Consider the following 19,925-nt stretch of genomic DNA (forward strand, 5'->3'; position numbering starts at 1 on the left):
GGCTGGTTTCAATTTTCTTTAATTTGCATTGAGTGGCGCTTTAAAGTCGCAGAACTTGTTCCAACTTTTGACACTTGCCACAAATATAAATCGTCGCAGGCGGCATGAAAAAGTGTCAGGCTTTTGCGGCTGCAACACAAACTGCCAAGACTCATTTTTCACACTACGCACAAACAGAGCGAAGGATTGCGAGAAAATCCGGGAAAGGCACATAGAAAAAAAATGCAATATAAAATAAAGAAAATGTTGTATTTTATACCTAAAAATAAAATCAAGAAATCCTTGCTTCTTTGTATTTTAATAGATCATTTAAAATAACAGCTCTTACATTTTTAAGTTAGTTTATACACTGTTAGTTAGTATGTTTTTATAAATTGAAGGGTTAATTTTATTTCCAAGTGCAGGGAAAATCGCTAAGAGTGCCAAGGAGATGATGCTTGACTGATTGTGCGCGTTTTGGGGCAAAAGTTTTTCGCATTAACTTCCGCTGCACGCCGCGTCGCATTTGAATGCGATTTTGATTTGTCACTCGCCGCCTCGCAACAAAAGCCGCCGCCTACTTAACAGCACAGTTAGATGGCGCGGGCCGCTCAACTTTTTGCGCCATTTCCGCCGCCCACTTGTCGCCGATCATTGGTTTCCGTTTCCGTTTCCCCAATCCCCAGCTGCAACTGAAAAGTCGAACGAACTGTAGAACTGTGGAACTGCAGAAAGGAGCCAAGTTAACTTGACGACGTGCACAAGCGCATTTTGAAGTTTATGAAAAGGGCTGAGGACGAAGCTGAATCCATCGCTGAAGCTGGGCAACTTTCTGAATAGATTAAGTTGAAAGTTTTGCTCATTTTCAGCAACGTCCCCATCGTCCCAATCGACGACTGTCGACTGTCGCTGAAACGGAAGGCGACAAAAATTATATGCCCCTCTGAAAAAAAAAATTGAAATGGATAGAAGGAATATCAGCGTAATGACGTCGTGGCCAGGTGGCAATGGAGTCTGCAGTCTGGAGTCTGAAGATGGTAGACAGCAAACCAAAATCAAAACTTTTCCAAGTGTCATTAAAAGTAACCGAAAAAAGCAAACGAGATACCGAGTGAGTTTATTTCCCTTTCGCGTTCCCAGTCGCAACTATCAACTATTATCTTGTTGATTTCTTTGCTTTTTTTTCGGGAAACCTCTTTAGGACTTTTACACGTTAGTTCAGCATAAGTTTTGTGTAGATGCACGGGAAAAAAAGTTTTGCCAAATGGTGAAAGAAGGATTACAGAAAGAAAAACGACTTTCTGAACCAAACTTTTGTATTGCTTATAAATTTAAAGCTTTAACTGGAACTCATTGAAATATGTTGAAAGATTAATTGCACTATGAACAGTTTTTTTTTTTCGAAGAAATTTTGAAATTTGTACAGACCAAGCTTGAGCACAAAGGCCAAGTTAAGCCCTTTGTGGCCGACAATGAATGGCGGCAAACAGCAAGAAGCAAGAAGGGCTGCCAATTACAGGCCGAGAAGGCCTCGTTAGCCATGCAGCACAAAAATGTAATTGAATTATGAGAGGCGGCAACAATATCGAGGAAACTAATCAGCCAAGGACCCACAGTAGTGCTCCTGCCAAATGGCCAGGACGTGTCCATGTCCCGCTCGCTCGCTAATCAATTTGCCCATTGTGCCGTAGTCCTTTGTTTCTCTGTCTCTATGTTACTGGTACTAGGACTGCTTCTAATTCCGATTCCCATTCCCATTTCCATTCTCATGCTCATTCTGAATCTGAATCTGAATCTGATTCTGGTTTTATTTATGAATGCGCCTCGTGAAACGAGTTCGAATCCGAGGCCCGAACATATTGCATGTGATTAATCAGGAGCATTGGTATCTGGTTATGGTTTTGGGCTGCCGCGACTGCAGGCGGGTAATTGAATTTCAGTTTTGTGCCCGGTCACGAATATAGTATTATAACCATATACTATACGAGTATATATAGCATATCTCGAGTCCCTTGAACTGCCCGTCATCGTCTTAGCTGCTAATGTTACTGCTACTGCCGCTGCAGTCGATTGGTTTCTGCGAATTCGCCTAATTGGCCAACTTGAAGTGGTCCTGGGTTTTATGTAGATCCTTTCGACCAGTCGAATAATTAATTAGCTGCATTAAAGCAAACACACTCGAGGCGTTGTGTTTTATGGGCCGACCTCGTAAGAATGAGGGGCTTCGCATTATATTGTCTAATCAGATTTTTGCTGGCTGCCAGTCCATTAAGCATCTGCGATAGGAAAACTACTTATTAGTGCTGCCCCCGAAGGCAAATTGTGTGCTGGGAAAGTGGACAAATGCTGGGTACTGGGTGCTCGGTGGTTTTGATTAAGAACAAGGTGTTGATTGATTTGGCAACTCAAAGAGACTTAATTATTTTGAAGGGATTATGAGTGCGATTACGTTTGCCGCTTGCAATTGTATTGCAAAAGGGAAGCAATTAATTGAGGGATTAAGTTCCTTTTGTTTCCTTTGCCTTTCAATAATTTCTCATCGACTGCCATAACGAGCTCTGTCTGGTGGAACGGTCTCCGAAACTAAAACCACAAAAAGTTTTCCGTAATGTCGAATTTTCCACACATATTACTTGGCAAAGTTTGCACAGTTCACCGCAGTTGAAAAGTTAGGCCAGTTAATTAAAAACGAGCTCAAGTCTGGTGGCGAATTTGTTGTATAAATTTAGCGTCCTAAATGAAAAATCCACCCATGAGTGCTGTTAACCTGATGATGAAAAGTAGGTAAAGCCAGAGACGACAACATATTTGCGATTATTTCCCACGCGGGCACTTAAGGCATAAAGAGCAATAAATTAAGAGACGAAGGCAGCTGCGAAGGCGAAGGATGTCCTGGTAGGAGGATGTCTTTGAAGCCGGCTGCTGGGATCCTTGAATCCGTGGACCCCGAAGGCAGCGCAGAACCACTTCAGGTGTAGATGGAAAATGTAATTATTTCGTAGATTTGCTCCTGCCATAAAATAAACATGCGGAAGAACGCTTTTTGCAGATCCGCAGCCGCGGGATAAAATTCGACGAGCACTTCAAAAGGACAAGCCCCCGAAATATTAAACGAACGTTTGGCGTTGCACAAGGAAAATTTTGGTGTATTATTGGAACAAAAGCTTGTTTAAAGAAAGCGAGCATGATGATTATCTATAAACCATTAGAGTTTGTTAAAGTTTGACACGTATAAAGTTGAAATTTAGCAATGAATTGCAAACTAAAATATATGGTCTCAATGTTTTTCTGAGTGTTCACTCTCGAATAAATAGTTTCTGGCAAAATGAGTTCAACGTTTCTCAAAAGAACTGCGAGCAAATAGCGAGGGGCGAATGGAAGATGGAAGATGGAGACGCAGACGGAGGCTGATGCTCATTAATTAAGGAAGTGGCAAATGAAAAGCCTGCGAAAAACGCTCCCAGGACGTCTTTTTTTGGTTACTGACCTGATGAGCAGACGCAACATTTCTGAGCCGGGCACAAGAATATATATTTGTACCCCATATATACATATATATAAATATATGTAAGTTTGTAGGGTAAGGTAAGGTAAGCCCACTTGAATCAGGCAGGGGTGTATAGTATGTATATAAATCAGTTTTATTTGCTTTCACTTGTTCTGCTCTAATATTTTTTTGGGCCACTCGCCCGGCATCATTTGTTTGCCTCGGCGTCGACAGCGGCTTGTGGCTTTCAACTGGTCCCTGGTCCCGGTCCCCGATGCAGTTTGTTTTTCCCCCTTTTTTTTGCTGCTCAAACAAAAACGTCGAAAATTAAATTATTAATTTATTGCCCGTTGCCTGGGAGCCACAGCCCCAGCCGCAGTTTCTATGGACCATTCACTCGTGATTTCCAGAAAACCAGCCGGCAAAAAAAAAAAAAATACAAAAAACAAAAGCAAAACCAGAACCAGAAATAAGAGAAATTCACATTGCTGTGGCACAACATTTCGCGGTTTCCTTCGACATGCACCCTCGGCTCGCTAATTATTCATAAATTAGGCGCAGAAAGACGGGGGACTTCATTTGCCGCTTGTTTGTTTATTTAACAATTTGCTCGGCCGGCACAAGTGCGGCAAAATGTTCTTTGATTGGAGTTAATGTGCCGGCAGCAAGATGAATCGATGCTAGCAAAGTTTTTTGCAGTGGGTAAAGTTCTAATAATTATGAAATAGTAACCCAGGCGATTACCAGATTGTTAGATGTCTGATACATACTTGCTTATATTATATTTACTAAATTTAGTTTATTTAAAGTTACTTACGATATTTCTCCGAATGGGGTGAATGCATCTTTTAGCTGTTGCGTTTCGATTTCGGCACTCAGATCGCCCACAAAAATGTGAAACTGTTCTGTAAAGACAACAAAAAGAAAGACAAATTCAGCGGCAATTACGGTCTGGGCAAGAGTTAAACTATAGTTGCTTAGTCTAGCCATCGGGCGACCAGACATAACAGACTTTCCCACTCGACGAGTGGCCCAGACAGACACTTGAGATGGCCAAGATGGCCATGTGTGCCCGACCAAGTGGCGACTGGCTGTAATCGCAACGTGCAATTGTCCACCCACGACGAGTTTCGAGCTCCCCCAGTTGGCCGGTGTCTGTTGCTGATTTGGGGCTTGACATTATCAAATGCCCACTGTCAGCCGGGCTGCCTAGTATCTCGCCCCCGAATCCTAGCCCGGAATCATTTCCCTGAGACCCGGAGCCGTAGCCCGTCACTCCGGTTGCCACTTTGCTTGCCGGTTGTTGTCGTCTATTTTCGGCACTCCTGCTCCAGCTTTAGCTGCAGCTCAGAGCCCAGATACAGATACAGATGCAGAGTTTCTGGTTCCGCATCCGGTTGCAGCTGCAATCGCTGGGTGAAAAGTGCCAGGAGCCGGCTGCCAGGTGGACACGAGTGCCATCACAAGTGCGCCAACGTGTCATGTTTGCATGCACGCGCTGCCAACAAACACGGGTCAACATCTATAAATAGGTTTGCTCGAAATTGCACTATGTACATTCACTTTCACCATAATCATTGTGCTAAAATTATGTTTAAGCTTTAAAGTACAAAATATTATTATTACACAAAACATTACGAAAGTGATTTATGCAAAGTATTTAGCTTTGTTGATTAAATGAACAGTTTTGTTGATTTTATGAGGCTTGCCTGTACCCACAGACCAGCACAGACCATCCGGGATCCTGAAACTGCTTTTCGGCTCGCGTCCGTGCCAAAATGACATAGTTTCGCATTACAAGGAAATTGCACTTGAATGTGCCACATCCACATCCACACACACACCTACACCTACACCCACACCCATAGCAACACCAACACTAACACCCCACGCCCTACCTCATCATGTGTGCAGTGGAAACAGAGTTGACAAATATGCCAAAAAAGAAAACTCCCCCAGCGACATGAATTACAATTCGAGTGGGTGGTGCTAGGTGGGTGGTGCTAGATGGGTGGTGCTTGGTGGCTGGTGCTTGGTGGCTGGGCGGTGGTGGTGCTGCGCGTCGTCCCGTAGCTGTGGTACTTTCATTTGTCCGTCCGTTTGTCCGCCGGAGCGGCAGGAAGTTGTGCTAAGCGTCATTTCCGTTGTTTTGAGTGATTGCAATTGAGATACGGTTTTTGCGGTTTCTTTTTTCGAGCACCGCTGGGGATCGCTGTCTCCCTGTGTCTGGCCAATGGAGCACGTGTCGACGCTTCTCTTTTCACTTAAGCGGTTTAAATTCCACTCGAAACGGATGTCTGCCTAATGTGCTGTAAAATGTGACCTTAAAGATTCACTCAGCAAAAAAGCGAGGGCCGGGAAATTGTATTTTAAAGTAAAAATAATTAATATTTGGCACACTATTTCACTTCAGTTTATTACTCTCGTCACTCATGGTAATGAACGTAGAGTAATCAATAGTTTTGAAATTAATTTTCTTTTATCAGATTGTATGTGTCTCGAAACAGTTACTAATATAGTAAAAGTCTGATAAAGTGCAACCCCAAAACCCCATCAGTCACAAACAACATTGGTTGCCGTGTAGGTCACGCAAAAAGGATTAAAGGGAAAATATTTGACTGGGTCGGTCATTCGACTGGAATGGAATGTTGCCATTTTGATGTTGACACTCAAATGCCTTTATCTCGGTGGTAATAAATTGTTCGGCAAATCCCCCAAATCAATCGCTGACCAATTTATTTTATGCAATCTCTGCATCTGACACAACCCCAACCCCACTATACCCCTCCATTCCCGTCCGAAGCGAGCCAACAATTTATTGCCCTAACTAACAAAACTGCAGCTGCAATCGCTGCGTTTACAAACCTTCCCCTGACCTTTCACCCATTCAGCTTCACCCCGCACGAAACAAAAACACAACCGCGCCGAAAACAAATGCACATTAAATCTGCACCAGTTACAAATTCTTGTTGGTTTTAGTCAACTGGTCAGTCGCAAAACAATTTGGACAGGGCATTTTATTTGCCAGCGGCAGATTTTTCAGCGCTTTTTCCGCGCTCTGTGTGGGCCATTCAACGGGTCCGGGGCCAATTAAGTTCCAGTCCATAAAATTTGCATCAAAAGGCGACCATTGACCTTTGGGCGTGTCCATAATTAAGAGTCTAAAAATATACCCATCCGGTGCGGCCTGCATTACGCACACAGTTCGGTTCCACAATTAAAGACTCCGCCACTCGCGTCTCCATTAAAAGCCGGGCCAACTTCCCAGCGAGCGGGCATAAAGCAGCTGGCCAAAAGGAATTCACAGCCAAACACCAGAGCACGAAAATGAGCGAACATCAACGACTTGGGAGGGAAATGCCGGTTGGTACGTAATTCGACATAAAAATATCGTAAATCTTAAATTAGAAATTTCGCACATTAAAAACTTGGAAATTGCATTTGGCTTTCTGGCTTCAACTTGGTCGTAAGCTCGCATTCGGGCAAAAGGCGGGAAATTCAAGCAGAAAACATCCTAAAATCTACATGAGAAAAAATAAAGTGCTTACAATTAAGAAAGCTAGCAAATAATACAGTGAAAATCAAAGTAAATTGATCATAAATAAGGTTACTTTTTCTTATAAAAAAGAGTTTATTTTCAATGGGATTTAAGCCATTTATTAGTTATACAATTTCTTGAACAAGCAGCCTGTTATTTCAAGTGTAGAAATATTTTGGCCCGATTCTGTTTATATTCCTATGTGTTTGTGTGGCAAACAAACGAAGCTTGAGCCAAAGTCGGCGTGGAATCAAGGATGCCCGGACTGGCCTGCATAATGCCCATTGGCGCACATTTTTAATGAGTTGGACATAAAAAAGTTTTAGCTTTTGAAAAGCTGCTGTTGAAATGAAGCCAATGAAACCCTCACAAACACCCAAAGCTCGAGGGAAAATGAGGAAAAGGACGCTGATGAACTGAGGCCTGGTCTGCGGACCATTGTCTCTGCGGGGATTTGAGTGTTGTCCTGCATGTCGTCTGCTGTTTTATTGCATAATCGTGAGTCAATCAGCGGCCAGAGGGAATCCTTGCCGGTTCCTCCAGCTCCAGCTCCACCTCCTTATCCTGCACCACCCACCTCCAACTTCCAACTTCCACCCTCCTTCAATATTCATCCCCTGTTCCAGTTGATCACGCATTCGACGCTAGTTCGACCTTCATCAATGCACGTCAGCTAATAAATACGTGCTGCATTTTGCCCTGACCTCCCAAGAGAAAAAGAGCCAGTGAACAAAAGGGGAATTGTTCCCCCATGCAATTAAATTTCACTTCAGCTATACCAGTTCGCTTTAATTTGCCGAATTTAATTGAATTGCGAGCACATCAAATTGCGCATACGCCCCGTGGTACGCAAACACACACACACACACACACACACCGTGACGAGCGGATGGAAAAAGTTGAAAAACATTGGTTTGCGATAAAAGTACACTAAATTCGTTGAAATTATAGATTTGTATGGTAATGCGTTTCAATTTGCCAGCATTTCTAATTCATTTCCGCCGCTCTCTCGATTATCGAACCAAATTCAAATGATGAGGCATTAAATGAGAAGTGGCTATCTAAACGGCTTTGTCCTCAATTTGGCTAAAATTTGGTAAATTGGCAGTTCGCGGTCGATCAATGGAGAATCAATGCAGTTCTATGTTACTATATGAACTTGTAATGGTACTGGATGTTATTTATAAATCTTTATGAATTTGTGTTATAAGAAATGAGATGATATCTTATTTAATTTAAGGTTTTCCTTCAATCATTTTGAAAATAGCATGAATGAGCACGGACAGAAGTATCCGAGTTGCATGATCATAGTATTGCAAGGTGTTGCATAAGCTGTAGTCATGTTTTTTGTTGGCTTTTCTTCCTTCGCGTACTTGAACTGTTTTTTCTCGGCTCGTTTTTTTTGGCGGTTGTCCAAACCGGAGTGACTACAAATGTGGTTGAAATGTGCGCGAAAAGCGGCAAACCGCAAAAGTAGCTGAACAAACACAAATGTGCCAGGCCAAATCGACAGAGAAAAAGCGATAAATTGGGTTGTGGAACGGAGGTAAACACTACTACATGTTCACCGACAAATGTGACGGACATGGACATGTGTATGCCCCCACACACACCACACACCCCTCACCCACCACCCCCAATCGTCGGCAGAAAATGCAAAATGCAAACACAAATATAAACACAGATGCTAACTAACCACATCAACATATCTGCCTGTGTGAAGTTTAGACTGTTGTGCAAACATATGAAAATGGAGATTTTCACAATGGTCCATTTTGATGTATTTTGCTCGAAAATTATGTTACAATGCCACTTGTATTTGCATCGCTCGAAAAGCCCAGCAATTATATTGCAAAAAAGAAGGCTAACGCTCCTGCGAATCGCTGTACATTTTTCATTGCAAACCCTCGACATTGCAAATGCATGGCCTCTTGAATTAAATCAACAGCAGCTCAAGCTGAAATTGCCGTGTAAACGAAATGGGAGTACATCCCGGTTTTTCCCGATCCATTTTCGAGTGCCCCCGGCCATATTATAGCCATGGGCAACGCAGCTGCTGAAGAGTCCTTGCCGTCCATTGTTGTCCGAATATAATTCATGGCTCAGCCAGACAACTCGCATCGTCAAGCTTTTCGGCTATAATACATGCGGAATAGCAGATAAGCAGGGGAAAAGGCATACATATAAAGGTGTAGCCCCCAGGCTACAGTTTAAATTTAATGAACAGCTGTGAAATTCTGCAGAAGTAGACTAAAGAAGGAGACTTTAAATTTGGTTTATGCATCGTAATTCAATGGTACTTTAAGTCAAGTTCTTCCTTAAACAGACTTTCGTTTAATATATAATTTAAGTTAAGCTCTTCACAGATTGTTGCCAAGATACTGATACATTTGTATCAAACGTCGCAAACGAGTTATTAAAGCGCTTTAAATGCTTCCAACTCCCAATGGTTTTCCGGCGGAACCACTACTTCTGTTTATCGAAGTGAACTATGCATTTTGGGAACCAAGTTTCCCTTTGTTGTTTACATTGTCAAATGGATTTGGTTTGGAGCCGCCGTTTGCACTGCCGCCGTTAAAAGCGAAGCGTAAAAGTGCCACAAAAGTTGAGAGCGCGGGTTGGGGGCTAAAAGCGAATGGATTAAAACACGTGAAGCACGCGACCTCAAAGCGCATTATTTGTTGTAAAAAAAAAAAGTATTACACACACTCGCACACACACAAATTCCAGTGCTGAAACGAAATGGCAGTCACACACATACACATTCAGAGGGAAAACGAGTGAAACGAACGGCAGGGAAAACCTAATAAGCTTTTGTGCAATTGCAAGCCATTGTGCTGCAGCTAAAGCCCGGCCAACCAACAGAAAGCTAATTCAAACACCTGCCACAAAAGGTAGGAAAAAGCCGAGTGTGAGTGTGTGTGTGTGTGTGAGTGAGAGCTGAGAATATGCAAACGTCGAATAAAACGTCGAGAAAAAAAAAGGGAAAAAAGCGAAAGGATTTTGCCAGCCACAAATGCATGCAGCGCGTAACATTTAGCCTGCCGGCGCGCTGCAGCGGTGGTTTGGCGGTTCGGTGGTGCGATGCCTGTGGTGGTGCATTAACACATGCGCCAATAAGTATGCAATGCGCTGTGACATTTTTAACGCGCCCCACAAAGACAGCAGCAGGGCGACAACAATGCTTCTATCTCCGCGCCTTTCGCTCACCCTGTCGCCTTCTCGTTTGCCGTCTGTTGCACAGGAAATCACGATTACAGCGAGTCGAAAGCAGCGCTACACTGGGCGAAAATCAACTTAATTGGTTATGATATAGGGTTATAATAACTAAGGTAAAGTAAAGCTTAAAAGTCTACTTTAGTTTCATTTAAATAGCTTTTTATATATTTTGGCGATGCTAAGGCATTCTATGCTATGTAACATCTCATATGCTTAAATTAGTTTTATTGGCATTTAATAGTATGCAGTTCTAAGCAGACATCTTTATCACCGATTTAAAACCACTTGACGAACTATTTTTTTCGCTCTGCATAAGCAGCATCAGTTGCATGTGGAATATGTGAGCGTGTCGCTGTTTGTTGAGTGACAAAATTAGATTTAAATATGCCCGCCCGCAAACGCCTCTTGGCGAAATGTCACCGCATGTCCTGCGCTTTCTCCTGCTTCGCTCCTGCTCCTGCTACTGCTCCTGGCAACTCTCATCCCGATGAAAATGAGCTGTCGGCGGAGTGAAGTGTTTTTGGCGCGCATATGGGACGCCAGCATTTTGCTGATTGTTTTTTATTTTTATTTTTATTTTATACAACGAAAGCGGCCGAAAGTTTTCACTAGGGCTTATAGAAAAATCAATTCCCTAGCCATATACACGCTTATGCGAAAAGTTTTCCCATGAAACTTGAGTCGTTTTCCCCTCACCCACAATTGCACAATGGCTGTAAGCCACGAGGGGATTACATATTTCCAATATGATTATTTACGTTTGATAATTACTATAAAAGCTCTGTAAGCTATTATGAAATATTGATCTGACCTTAGGGCTTAGCGCTCATTAAAAAACACTTGGTTGGATTTCTTTGTTTCATTGTTTAATTTTTTTTTTGTTTTTTGGCAACAGCTCCTTTCATTTCCGCCCATTGTCTGTCAATCGGCTGGAATCGCCTTGGCTTGAATCCGCTGCCACTGTCTTTGTCATTATGAAACGTAAAACGAAAACGATTTACAGTAATGCCAACACTTTGCCGCCCTGCCAGTGTCTTGTCGCTACCACCTTCCCATCGTCCTTGTCGCCGCCCGACATTGTTGTTAAATGAAGAAAGTATTTTTCAAATGCGAATTTCCGTTATGCTCCTCGTTCTCGACATGAAGACATTTTTGACTATTGTCTGGCAGAGCAGCGAGCTGAAAGTAGAATCTCTGAAGCAGCCGAAAACAGCAACAAAGTCGGTGCACTTCAAAAAAAATGTGCACCTTTTAAACAGTTTGTTTGCTTTTTGTTTGCATAAGTTAGTTTTCTTGTTTCGTAGACTTCTTAGAATGTGTTTAACTAGTTTGAGCTTTGAGCTTACATTTTGTTGAATTAGCACTGAATATATGTTCGAACAGTGTACAAAACTATTGCCAATGACAACGAGAGCGACAACGAAAGACGATGAGCACGACGGCACGACGCTGATGATGGCAAGCGTTTCCGCTTTTGTTGTTGTCACCGTTGTCGCTGCCTCAGTTGTTGTTGTTTTTGTTGTTGTCCTGGTTGCTGTGCGCGGGACACACAAAACATTGAATGACATTATCCTTTATTGCTTATCCCACGCCTTGTTCCGAGTCCTGTGGCCCGCGTTAGCAGCTGCCACGCAAAATGGACGAAGAAAGTCTTCTCGGGTTGAGGGGCGTGGGGCAAAAAGTCAAAAGGGCATACGCGGCGTATGCGTAATATTAACTAGAACTTGCAGGACAAGTGGTGTGGTATGGTGTGTGTGTGTGTGTGAGAGCGTGTGTATAGTGGGGTGAAAAGATCGAGGGCAGCCGCATTGTGTCCACCAGGACAAACTTTTTCATTTCCCCGCGGAAAAATTTTCAAAAAAATTTCATTTCCCAACGACTGAAGGAAAACTTTGCACCAAAGACATAGAAACTAGTTAGGAGTGCGGATACAAGAGGGGGCTTTAGTGGAAAGTGGGGCCAACAAAGCTGAAAAAGTCATGTCGTTTCATTCCCCCTCATACCCGACCATCCACTCATTCACTTACACACACACACACACACACAAATACAAACGCATTTCACGAAATAAAGTATTCAAATAAAATATGCTAAAATCTTTGAAGTACTTCAAATAGCAAAACGTAGAAAAAGAACCCAAACGAAACGAACAAAAAGAATACGCCACACAGAAACAGTCAAAAACTTTTCATACGAAAAGGGATATAGAATCGCAGTGAGAGGAGCGGTGCTGGTAGCGGAGGAAAATGGGAAAGCCAGGGAAAGCAAACGCGGCATAAAAGGCATCGAGAGAAATAAAGAAATGGCAGGCGAAATGGCAATAGCCAGGCACAAAAAGTAAATATCGTTTATGTTGTCATAACGCGCAATGCCCTGCAGCCAACACTACCACCACTACCACCACTAGCACCACCGCCCAAAAATCCACTCACTTTTAAGAGGCCCGCACCACCCAACCACCCACAGATGGAGCTCGGTGCGCCACAGCCTTATCATTTGAATTTTCCGGCGACGTGTTTGTCGAGCTGGAGCCGATAAAGATGCGATAAAGTGAGAACAAGTTGTCGGGCAGCCGGAGAAAAGTTTTGACCGAATTCTGACTTTTGCCCGGCTTGACTTGACTGACATTATTCGGCCAGCAGAATTGGCAATTTGTGTAAATTATTGCCTCAACTTTTTTGCCGACAAAACTTTCCCTCAAATTAATATGACGTTATAAGAATTTATTTGATTATTTCAATCGTTTGACGACTTACTGCATACGTCCTCCTTTGCCGCATACTTAATTAAGCAGAAACGTTGCACAAAAGTTTACCGAAAATTGTATTAAAAATTCATATTTGCCTCGAAATGTGTTCGCAGTCGTCCGCACACATGTAAAACTCACAGCTGTTAGATTTAATTTGACTGCAAATAATATATGAACAAAGCGGGTATTTGCCTTGTGCTGGTGGGAAAACTCGGCTCAAACTCAAACACTCGACACTTTGGCAACGAAAACTGTTAACGGAAAATGTGTGTAATGCCCGGCAGGCGGCTGAATTTATGCATTTTAAATGATATGTGAGAGTTTTGGGTTCCGGGTGAGGCGGCTGCAACAATATTTGGATTTGCCAATGTGTCGGCGCTCTAGCGGAATAACCAGCCATGTTTGCATTTCAACAAAATGCAGCCAACTTTTAGGCGCAAATTGTCGGCAGATTATATTGTCCTGCCTGTCAGGATATCGTATATGTGTGATTGTCTATACGAGCGTGTGTGTATGTGTGCGTATGTCTGTGCACTAATGCAGCGGCAAGTCTGCTGGAAATTATCCACATGCCAGACGATTTTCCATTGCAGTCTCTGATATTTGTTTTTAATTTTTCCACGCATTTCTTTTCGCTCTGTGTGCTTTCAATTATCATTGTTTTGATTATTATTTTAATGCTTTGCACAAACATTTAGCTCATCCCAATCCCGCGACACATCTGCATCTGCTGTCACATTTGTCTGTGCTCCCCTTTCATATCGTGATGTTGTTCGTTAGCCGCTTTTGTTTCGTTGTTATTTATAATATTCGTTTGTTTTTGGGGGACACGAACTTTATCAGTGATTTAGAGTTGAGTTTATTTATAATTAAGATCTGTAACACATGTTCTTCACTTTTAAAGACCACTTATGTGTCTACCTTTTTTATTTGTTTGTGTGAGCAATTCTTTTAGCACCTGTGTCAAATCCCTTGAAGCGTTATGTAACTCAATCATCTGTGCATGCCCAGCAGTTGTGAGCTTGATTTTCAATAAAAAATATCCCTTTTTCTTGGTTCTTACCTATTCTCGCTTTAAACGTGTCATTCGATTTTTCCTCGCCCACGGATTACTTTGCGAAGGGACTCACATTTCCAGCATTTGCTTCGTCAAATTGTCATATCGAATTAAGCTGGTCAACAAACTGCATTGATTTTGACTGTCCGAGCAATGTCCTGGTCACGTTTATTGTGCAATCCTGGCAATAACGTTCAATTTGCCCAAGACCCAACAATACTGAAAGAAATCAAGTCAATGGCGGAGTACACCGCAAATGCAGTTCAATTCGGGCAATTAGAACAAAGACAATCACAATTTGATTTGTGCTATACCTGCAGAAAATCAGTGATGGCAAAAAACTATGTTTTACCTTTGTAAATTCAGAAGTTTCTGGCTAGGAGTCTTTAGAAAAAGTAATGCTTTTAAGTTTCGGGTTAAATATGGAATGAAACCAAGTCCCATGCCATTTCATTTACTTTCAGACTAACAAATTCAATAATAATGCAAAACTTATATTGACAAATATGTGGATACACAGCAATCTATGGGGCTTCTCATCACTGCAGACAACGTGTCGTATGCGCAACGCAAACGCATGCAACTGCAACTCTTTTTCTGCATATGACTCCATTCACGTCGCCCCTTCTCCTGGCAGGCAACTTAAAGCGAGCCAAGGCAAGCCACATTTATTGATGTCTCAATTTCCTTCGCCAAATCACCTATTACAAATCGACAGCCAGCTTTGTTGGTTCTTACAACTGGTCGTGATGGTGGTATTGGTGGTGCTGCAGCAATTCGTACAAATTTGGCTGGCAAATAAAGCGCCTGGAAAAGCTGGAAATGTAAAAATTACCCTTCTGGCTGGTAATGGTTGGCAATTTGTTTGGCTCTTGCCGTTGCCATTTTGGCCATTGCACAAACTGCAGATACGTGTGGGTGGAATGGGCGGTGTGGGTGGTATGTTATGGTATGGTGGTTGTAGCTACACTCATTTGAGGTGAAATTGATAAGAGTGGTGCCTTTTATGCCTCCTTTCCAATAGTTGGTAAGACCTGCGCGCACTGATAGCAGTTTGATCATTCCATTACAGCTCGCTGCTGCTTGAAGCAATTTGCCACAAATTTCAATCAAACGTGCTCGCTAAAAAGTTGCCATAAGTTGCACCACCCACTCAGGTGGCGGTGCCACGCCCCACCGCCCACTCCCACCACTTACAGCTAACAAACTTTTACATTAAGACATTAGCGAAAAACTTATTTTTTCCCTTCATTTTTTTTCTGCCCTTTCCAGCGCTCTTTGCGATTTTTCTCTCATTCGGTTGCAGCTGCAACAACTTTCGCTCGAACTAATTTCTTATTTGTTTGGCTCTTGCGGTGCAGCGTGGAAAGCTGCGAGGAACTGTGGAAAAGTGCGGGGGAAAACTGTGGGGAAAACTGGGATTGCCATGTGGCAGCGACTGGCCGGCAAATGGAGTGCTCCATTTTCATTTGCTCGCCCTCTCACTTTTGCCGGCCAGCGGGATATTGCACATGAAAAACTTTTCGTATTTTCATTGGCTTTGATTCGGTTTTGCAAATGGCTTAGCATTGTTGAGGAGTCGAGAGTTAAGTGCTGATTGGATGATCTTTCGATGGCCGTGCAGTCGTAATGGCGAATAATGCTAATGAAGGCAGCTGCGCAACGAATTAAATTTAAGTTTTTGCCTAATTATGCGGATTTGTATGCATAACAAACAGCTGCTTTTAACTGCAGTAATTCTTAAAATTGTAGCTTTACAATCTCTTAAATGCAAGCAGCTCAGAATGATGAAATCATTGCCTTTCAACCTCCTAAGCTGCACTGTCTGATCCATTTCATCCGCAGATATTATTTCCTCTCCATTTCCCGGCCACCGCAGCCTTGACATTTTCCCCACCCCGCAGCACTTAAAAAATGCAAAACGCGTTAATGGCAGCCTGGGCAGCACCTGTGCCACATTGGGTGGTGGTGCATCGGTGGCACGGGGAGTGGGTGATGGAGTGCAGAGTGATGGTGTCCACGTTATGGCTCGTTGCCGTTTTTGCACCACAGCAACGCACTTGGCTGCGCTACGCAATTTCCGTTTCCGGTTGCGCAGAACCAGGGCCAAAGGCAGACAACTGCAGGACAACATCCCGGCCTCATCCTTGGCAGCCATTTGGCGCACAAACAATCCGTTAACACTTTTCTGCGCTGCTCTTTTCTCTTTATACCCAACCACCACCACCGCCATCACCACCAGCACCACCCCTTTTGTCTTTTGCAACTTTGTGGCCCTTGTTTCGGGGTTTCCGGACTGGGAAAACTCCTGTTGCTGTCGCTGACGCGACTCCAGGTTGTAAATTTCCATTAAATGTGCATTTTTGTACAAGTTTTTGAATTAAACTTTTTTCGCCTTGGCCATAGCTCAGCTGAGCTGCCTGGCTGGCTGGGTGGCTGTAAAAGCGACTGTCGGGCTTTTAGCCCGCTGCGCCATTGCTTGGCCATCTTGGCCAACAGCTCGGGCGAAAAGTTTGCATCGAAGTGAAACAAGTTCATTTCCGTGGCTCTCATTATTTTGCCAAGTGCAGCAGATACGTTACGCGTAACTACAGCCAAAGTAAAATGTGGGTTGGATTAAATGAAAAATGTGTTAGATGTGAACGATATTAAACATTTTTACTAAAATATAATGCATTCCGTAGCTGTAGCTAATTGTATTCCTTTTGCACTAATTTAAGTGCACCGCCACCTAATTTCTGTCCCACGGGTCCCATTGCTCAGTGGTCGTTTTCTCGCCATGCTTAATCGCTGGTCCAAAATTTGTTAAGCTTTCGCTTTCAGTTGCAGGCGAATGTTATAATTTTGCACCCGCCCACCATTTTTCTGGCCACCACATGCACATCCGGATCCGTATCCGCATCCTCAACCTCAGCCATATCCACATGCTGCATCTGACGCTGACTGGGCGAGTCATAAAAATCTCCCGAAGGGTCAGGCTAAGTGGGGCACTTGACCGGGGTTCAGGGGATTCCCAGAGCAGTGGTGGCATGCTATTACTTTTAGAATATGACCGAAACATGCAAAAGATTTCTCGCTAGCAGTTTTGCCAAAGGGCCGGGTGCGAAAGAAGCAGAGACAATGCAGCCATGGCTTGACACTGAAAAATGTGAAAATTATGCAGCAAACATTAAAGAAACTATGTAAATTGGCTGCTCCTTCTTCTGCTGCAACTGCTGCTACTGCCGGGGGGCGTGGCTGATTTCCACTCCTAACACCGCCACCAACTTTACTACCCTAACCCGATGCCATCAAATTTTATTCCCCTGGCAAGTTTGACTCACGCCTAATGGTTTTAATTAAGCGACTGCAACTCCGACTCGTGAGTTGCATGTCATGCATGAAATTCATTAGGTTCTGCCGACGTCTGCTTAGTGTCTTACTCGAGAGTCGCGCTTTTCCAGCTTCCTTTGATATACTTATACTTGGCATTTTCTTAAGCAAAAACTTTGCTGGCAACTAAAACCAAACTTGACATAGTTTCGGCAAAAATTGCAGCTAAAAACTTACTTAATTTCTACCAACTGCACTTACTCTGCACCAACTGTCGCCGTTGGGGTGGTTATACTACTTATTTCCCTTACCCTACACAGAGAGAAAAAACGTTAAAAAAGTAACTATTTTGGGCCATACCGATTGACAAAATTATCAAAACGTGGAGAGTTATTGCTTGCTGATCTCGTAGCTTAATTTCCTATTGTTTGATGTCATTCGCATTAAAATCGGACAACTTTGATTTTTTGACCATTTTTGCTAAATTTGATGATGGTACCCCTTATAAAAAATGAAAAATTGAAATAAAAATTTGTTTTCTATATCATTAAAAAATTGATATGGATCATTAACCTTGGTTGTCCGCTGCATAAAACAGTCCATATCTTGAGTCTGCGACCTAATTTGATCAAGTTACAGGTAAATCCCGTCTTAAAAAATTTAGTTTTTTCTTATGCGCATTGCCATTAATTTGCGTTCATAAAATAATTGGTATTTTAGCGATAGCAACCGACAAAATTAACCAAATGTCGAATGCCATACCTTTATTTGCTCGCAGCTTAATTTCCTATCGAATGGCACCATTGTCATTAAATTCAGAACAAATTAATTTTTCGATCAATTTTTGCAAATTTTGATGATGGTACCCCTTACAAAAAAATTAAAAATTCTAAAAATTTTTTTTTTTGCTTAAGATTAAAGAAGTGATATGGGTTTTTAGTTTGGCTTATAAGCAACACAAAACAGCATCTTTTTTGACTCTGCGACTAAAATTGACCAAGTTTCAGCCATTTAACCACAAAAAATACATGTTGTTTTTTGGGAATTTTACTGTTTTTTTTACTGTTTGCAATGAATGAATAGAAATTTTTGGTCAGTGCACCCGCAGTCCTGGAGGTACAGAGGCGCACACAGAAACACAGACACACATGGCACTCTTATTTGCATAGTTAGTCAAGTTTTCTTTGGCCCAATGGGAATGGCCAAGAACGGGGTCGGGCGTTTGAGCCAAGACAGTGGCAACTGCTTCCCGCATGTGAAGAGTCCACTCACTTTGACACTATTTCAACAGGCAAATAAACATGGGGTAGCGGGGGTGCGGCCGTCTTTTATTTATCTTTGACACTTGCTAATTTTTGCTGAGTTGTTGATGAAAATATTTTGCCTGGCAAGTGTCAACTTCTTAAGTTGTTTAGCAACCAAATACAACGAATTTAACTTGACTGTCGACGGGGGGCTTGCGAACTCCACTGACAGTCGCATTTCGCAACAGAAATTAGACCGTCTAAGAGCGGAGATGGCATGGCCAAGGAATTTTCGCTAAGCAACACACACAGTGGATGAAATGATGCTGAAATCTGTGCGACGCTCTAATGATTGTTCATGTCAACAATTTGCAAAACTAAATGAACACATTTCGCAGTCATAAATTATGCAATAGAACGTAGCAGCCACCAGCTAGCATTTGGCCACACAAACACATGTGTGTGCCAGTTGCCAGTTACCAGTTACCAGTTGGCAGTTGCCAGTTGGCAGCAACTTGTTAGCCAACTAGGAGACTGAGCTGAAACTCGGCTGGCCATAAAACACAAAATACGAAACGGAAAGCGACGGCAAGACACGGAGCCTGTTGAGGCCAACATGGCATACTGACAACATGTGTTCTGAGGTGAAGCTTATAAATAAATTATTGATAAGCATCTGGCATAGAGGAAACGTCAAAAGTTGTATGCTTAAATAAGCAAGGAATGAGAACGGGAACGGGAACGGGAGCGGGAGTGACGTGGCAAACTTGTTGTGCTGGCTTTTGAATTTTTAAATGCATTGAAATTACTGCGGGAAAATCTAGACTAAGTAGGATGAAAATTTAAATTGCACACCATCGCCATAGCCATCGCCATCGTCATCGCCATCGCCATCGCAGAGGAACACAAGGCGAAACGAGGGCAAACTTTTAGCAAGTTTGTTGCGCATTTTTAATTAATTTTCTTGCCTTCCTCGCTGCGCCCAAAGGCATGCTATATAATTTTTTCGCGTCGGCTTTTAGCCATATTTAAACGGCTCACACTGCAGTGTGCCTATGTGTGCATGCCTATGTGTGTGTGTGTGTGGTGCATTGACATGTCAATAAGAAATGAAAATGAATATGAAGACGTGTGCGAGCTGCCCGCTTGCCTGCCAGCCTCCTGAACATCGACGGCGTTGCAATTAAAATTGTAAGACAAATTAAAAACCCGGAGCACACTGCGAAAAAACTTGTGTTGTTCTAAACAACAAATGCAACACAAATAAGAGATGTGTTAAAGATTTCACAAAAGCGATTGTTAAATCTTCGGAGCATGCAACACCTTTATTTGTGATTTCC

General features: G+C 42.7%; 1 protein-coding gene across 4 annotated transcripts in view; it reads right to left on the bottom strand.

The window, feature by feature from the left end:
* The window catches only part of LOC6538188 (nucleolysin TIA-1), an 86,656-nt gene that overhangs the window by 32,306 nt on the left and 34,425 nt on the right, over positions 1-19,925 (bottom strand). For all 4 annotated transcript variants that reach the window (XM_039375357.1, XM_039375358.1, XM_039375359.1 and 1 more), the window contains exon 3: positions 4,284-4,371. In XM_039375357.1, coding sequence (XP_039231291.1) covers positions 4,284-4,371 — 88 coding nt within the window. The remainder of the gene's footprint in view (positions 1-4,283; positions 4,372-19,925) is intronic.

This window comes from Drosophila yakuba, chromosome 3R (assembly GCF_016746365.2).
Source record: "Drosophila yakuba strain Tai18E2 chromosome 3R, Prin_Dyak_Tai18E2_2.1, whole genome shotgun sequence".
Taxonomy (NCBI): Eukaryota; Metazoa; Arthropoda; class Insecta; order Diptera; family Drosophilidae; genus Drosophila; species Drosophila yakuba.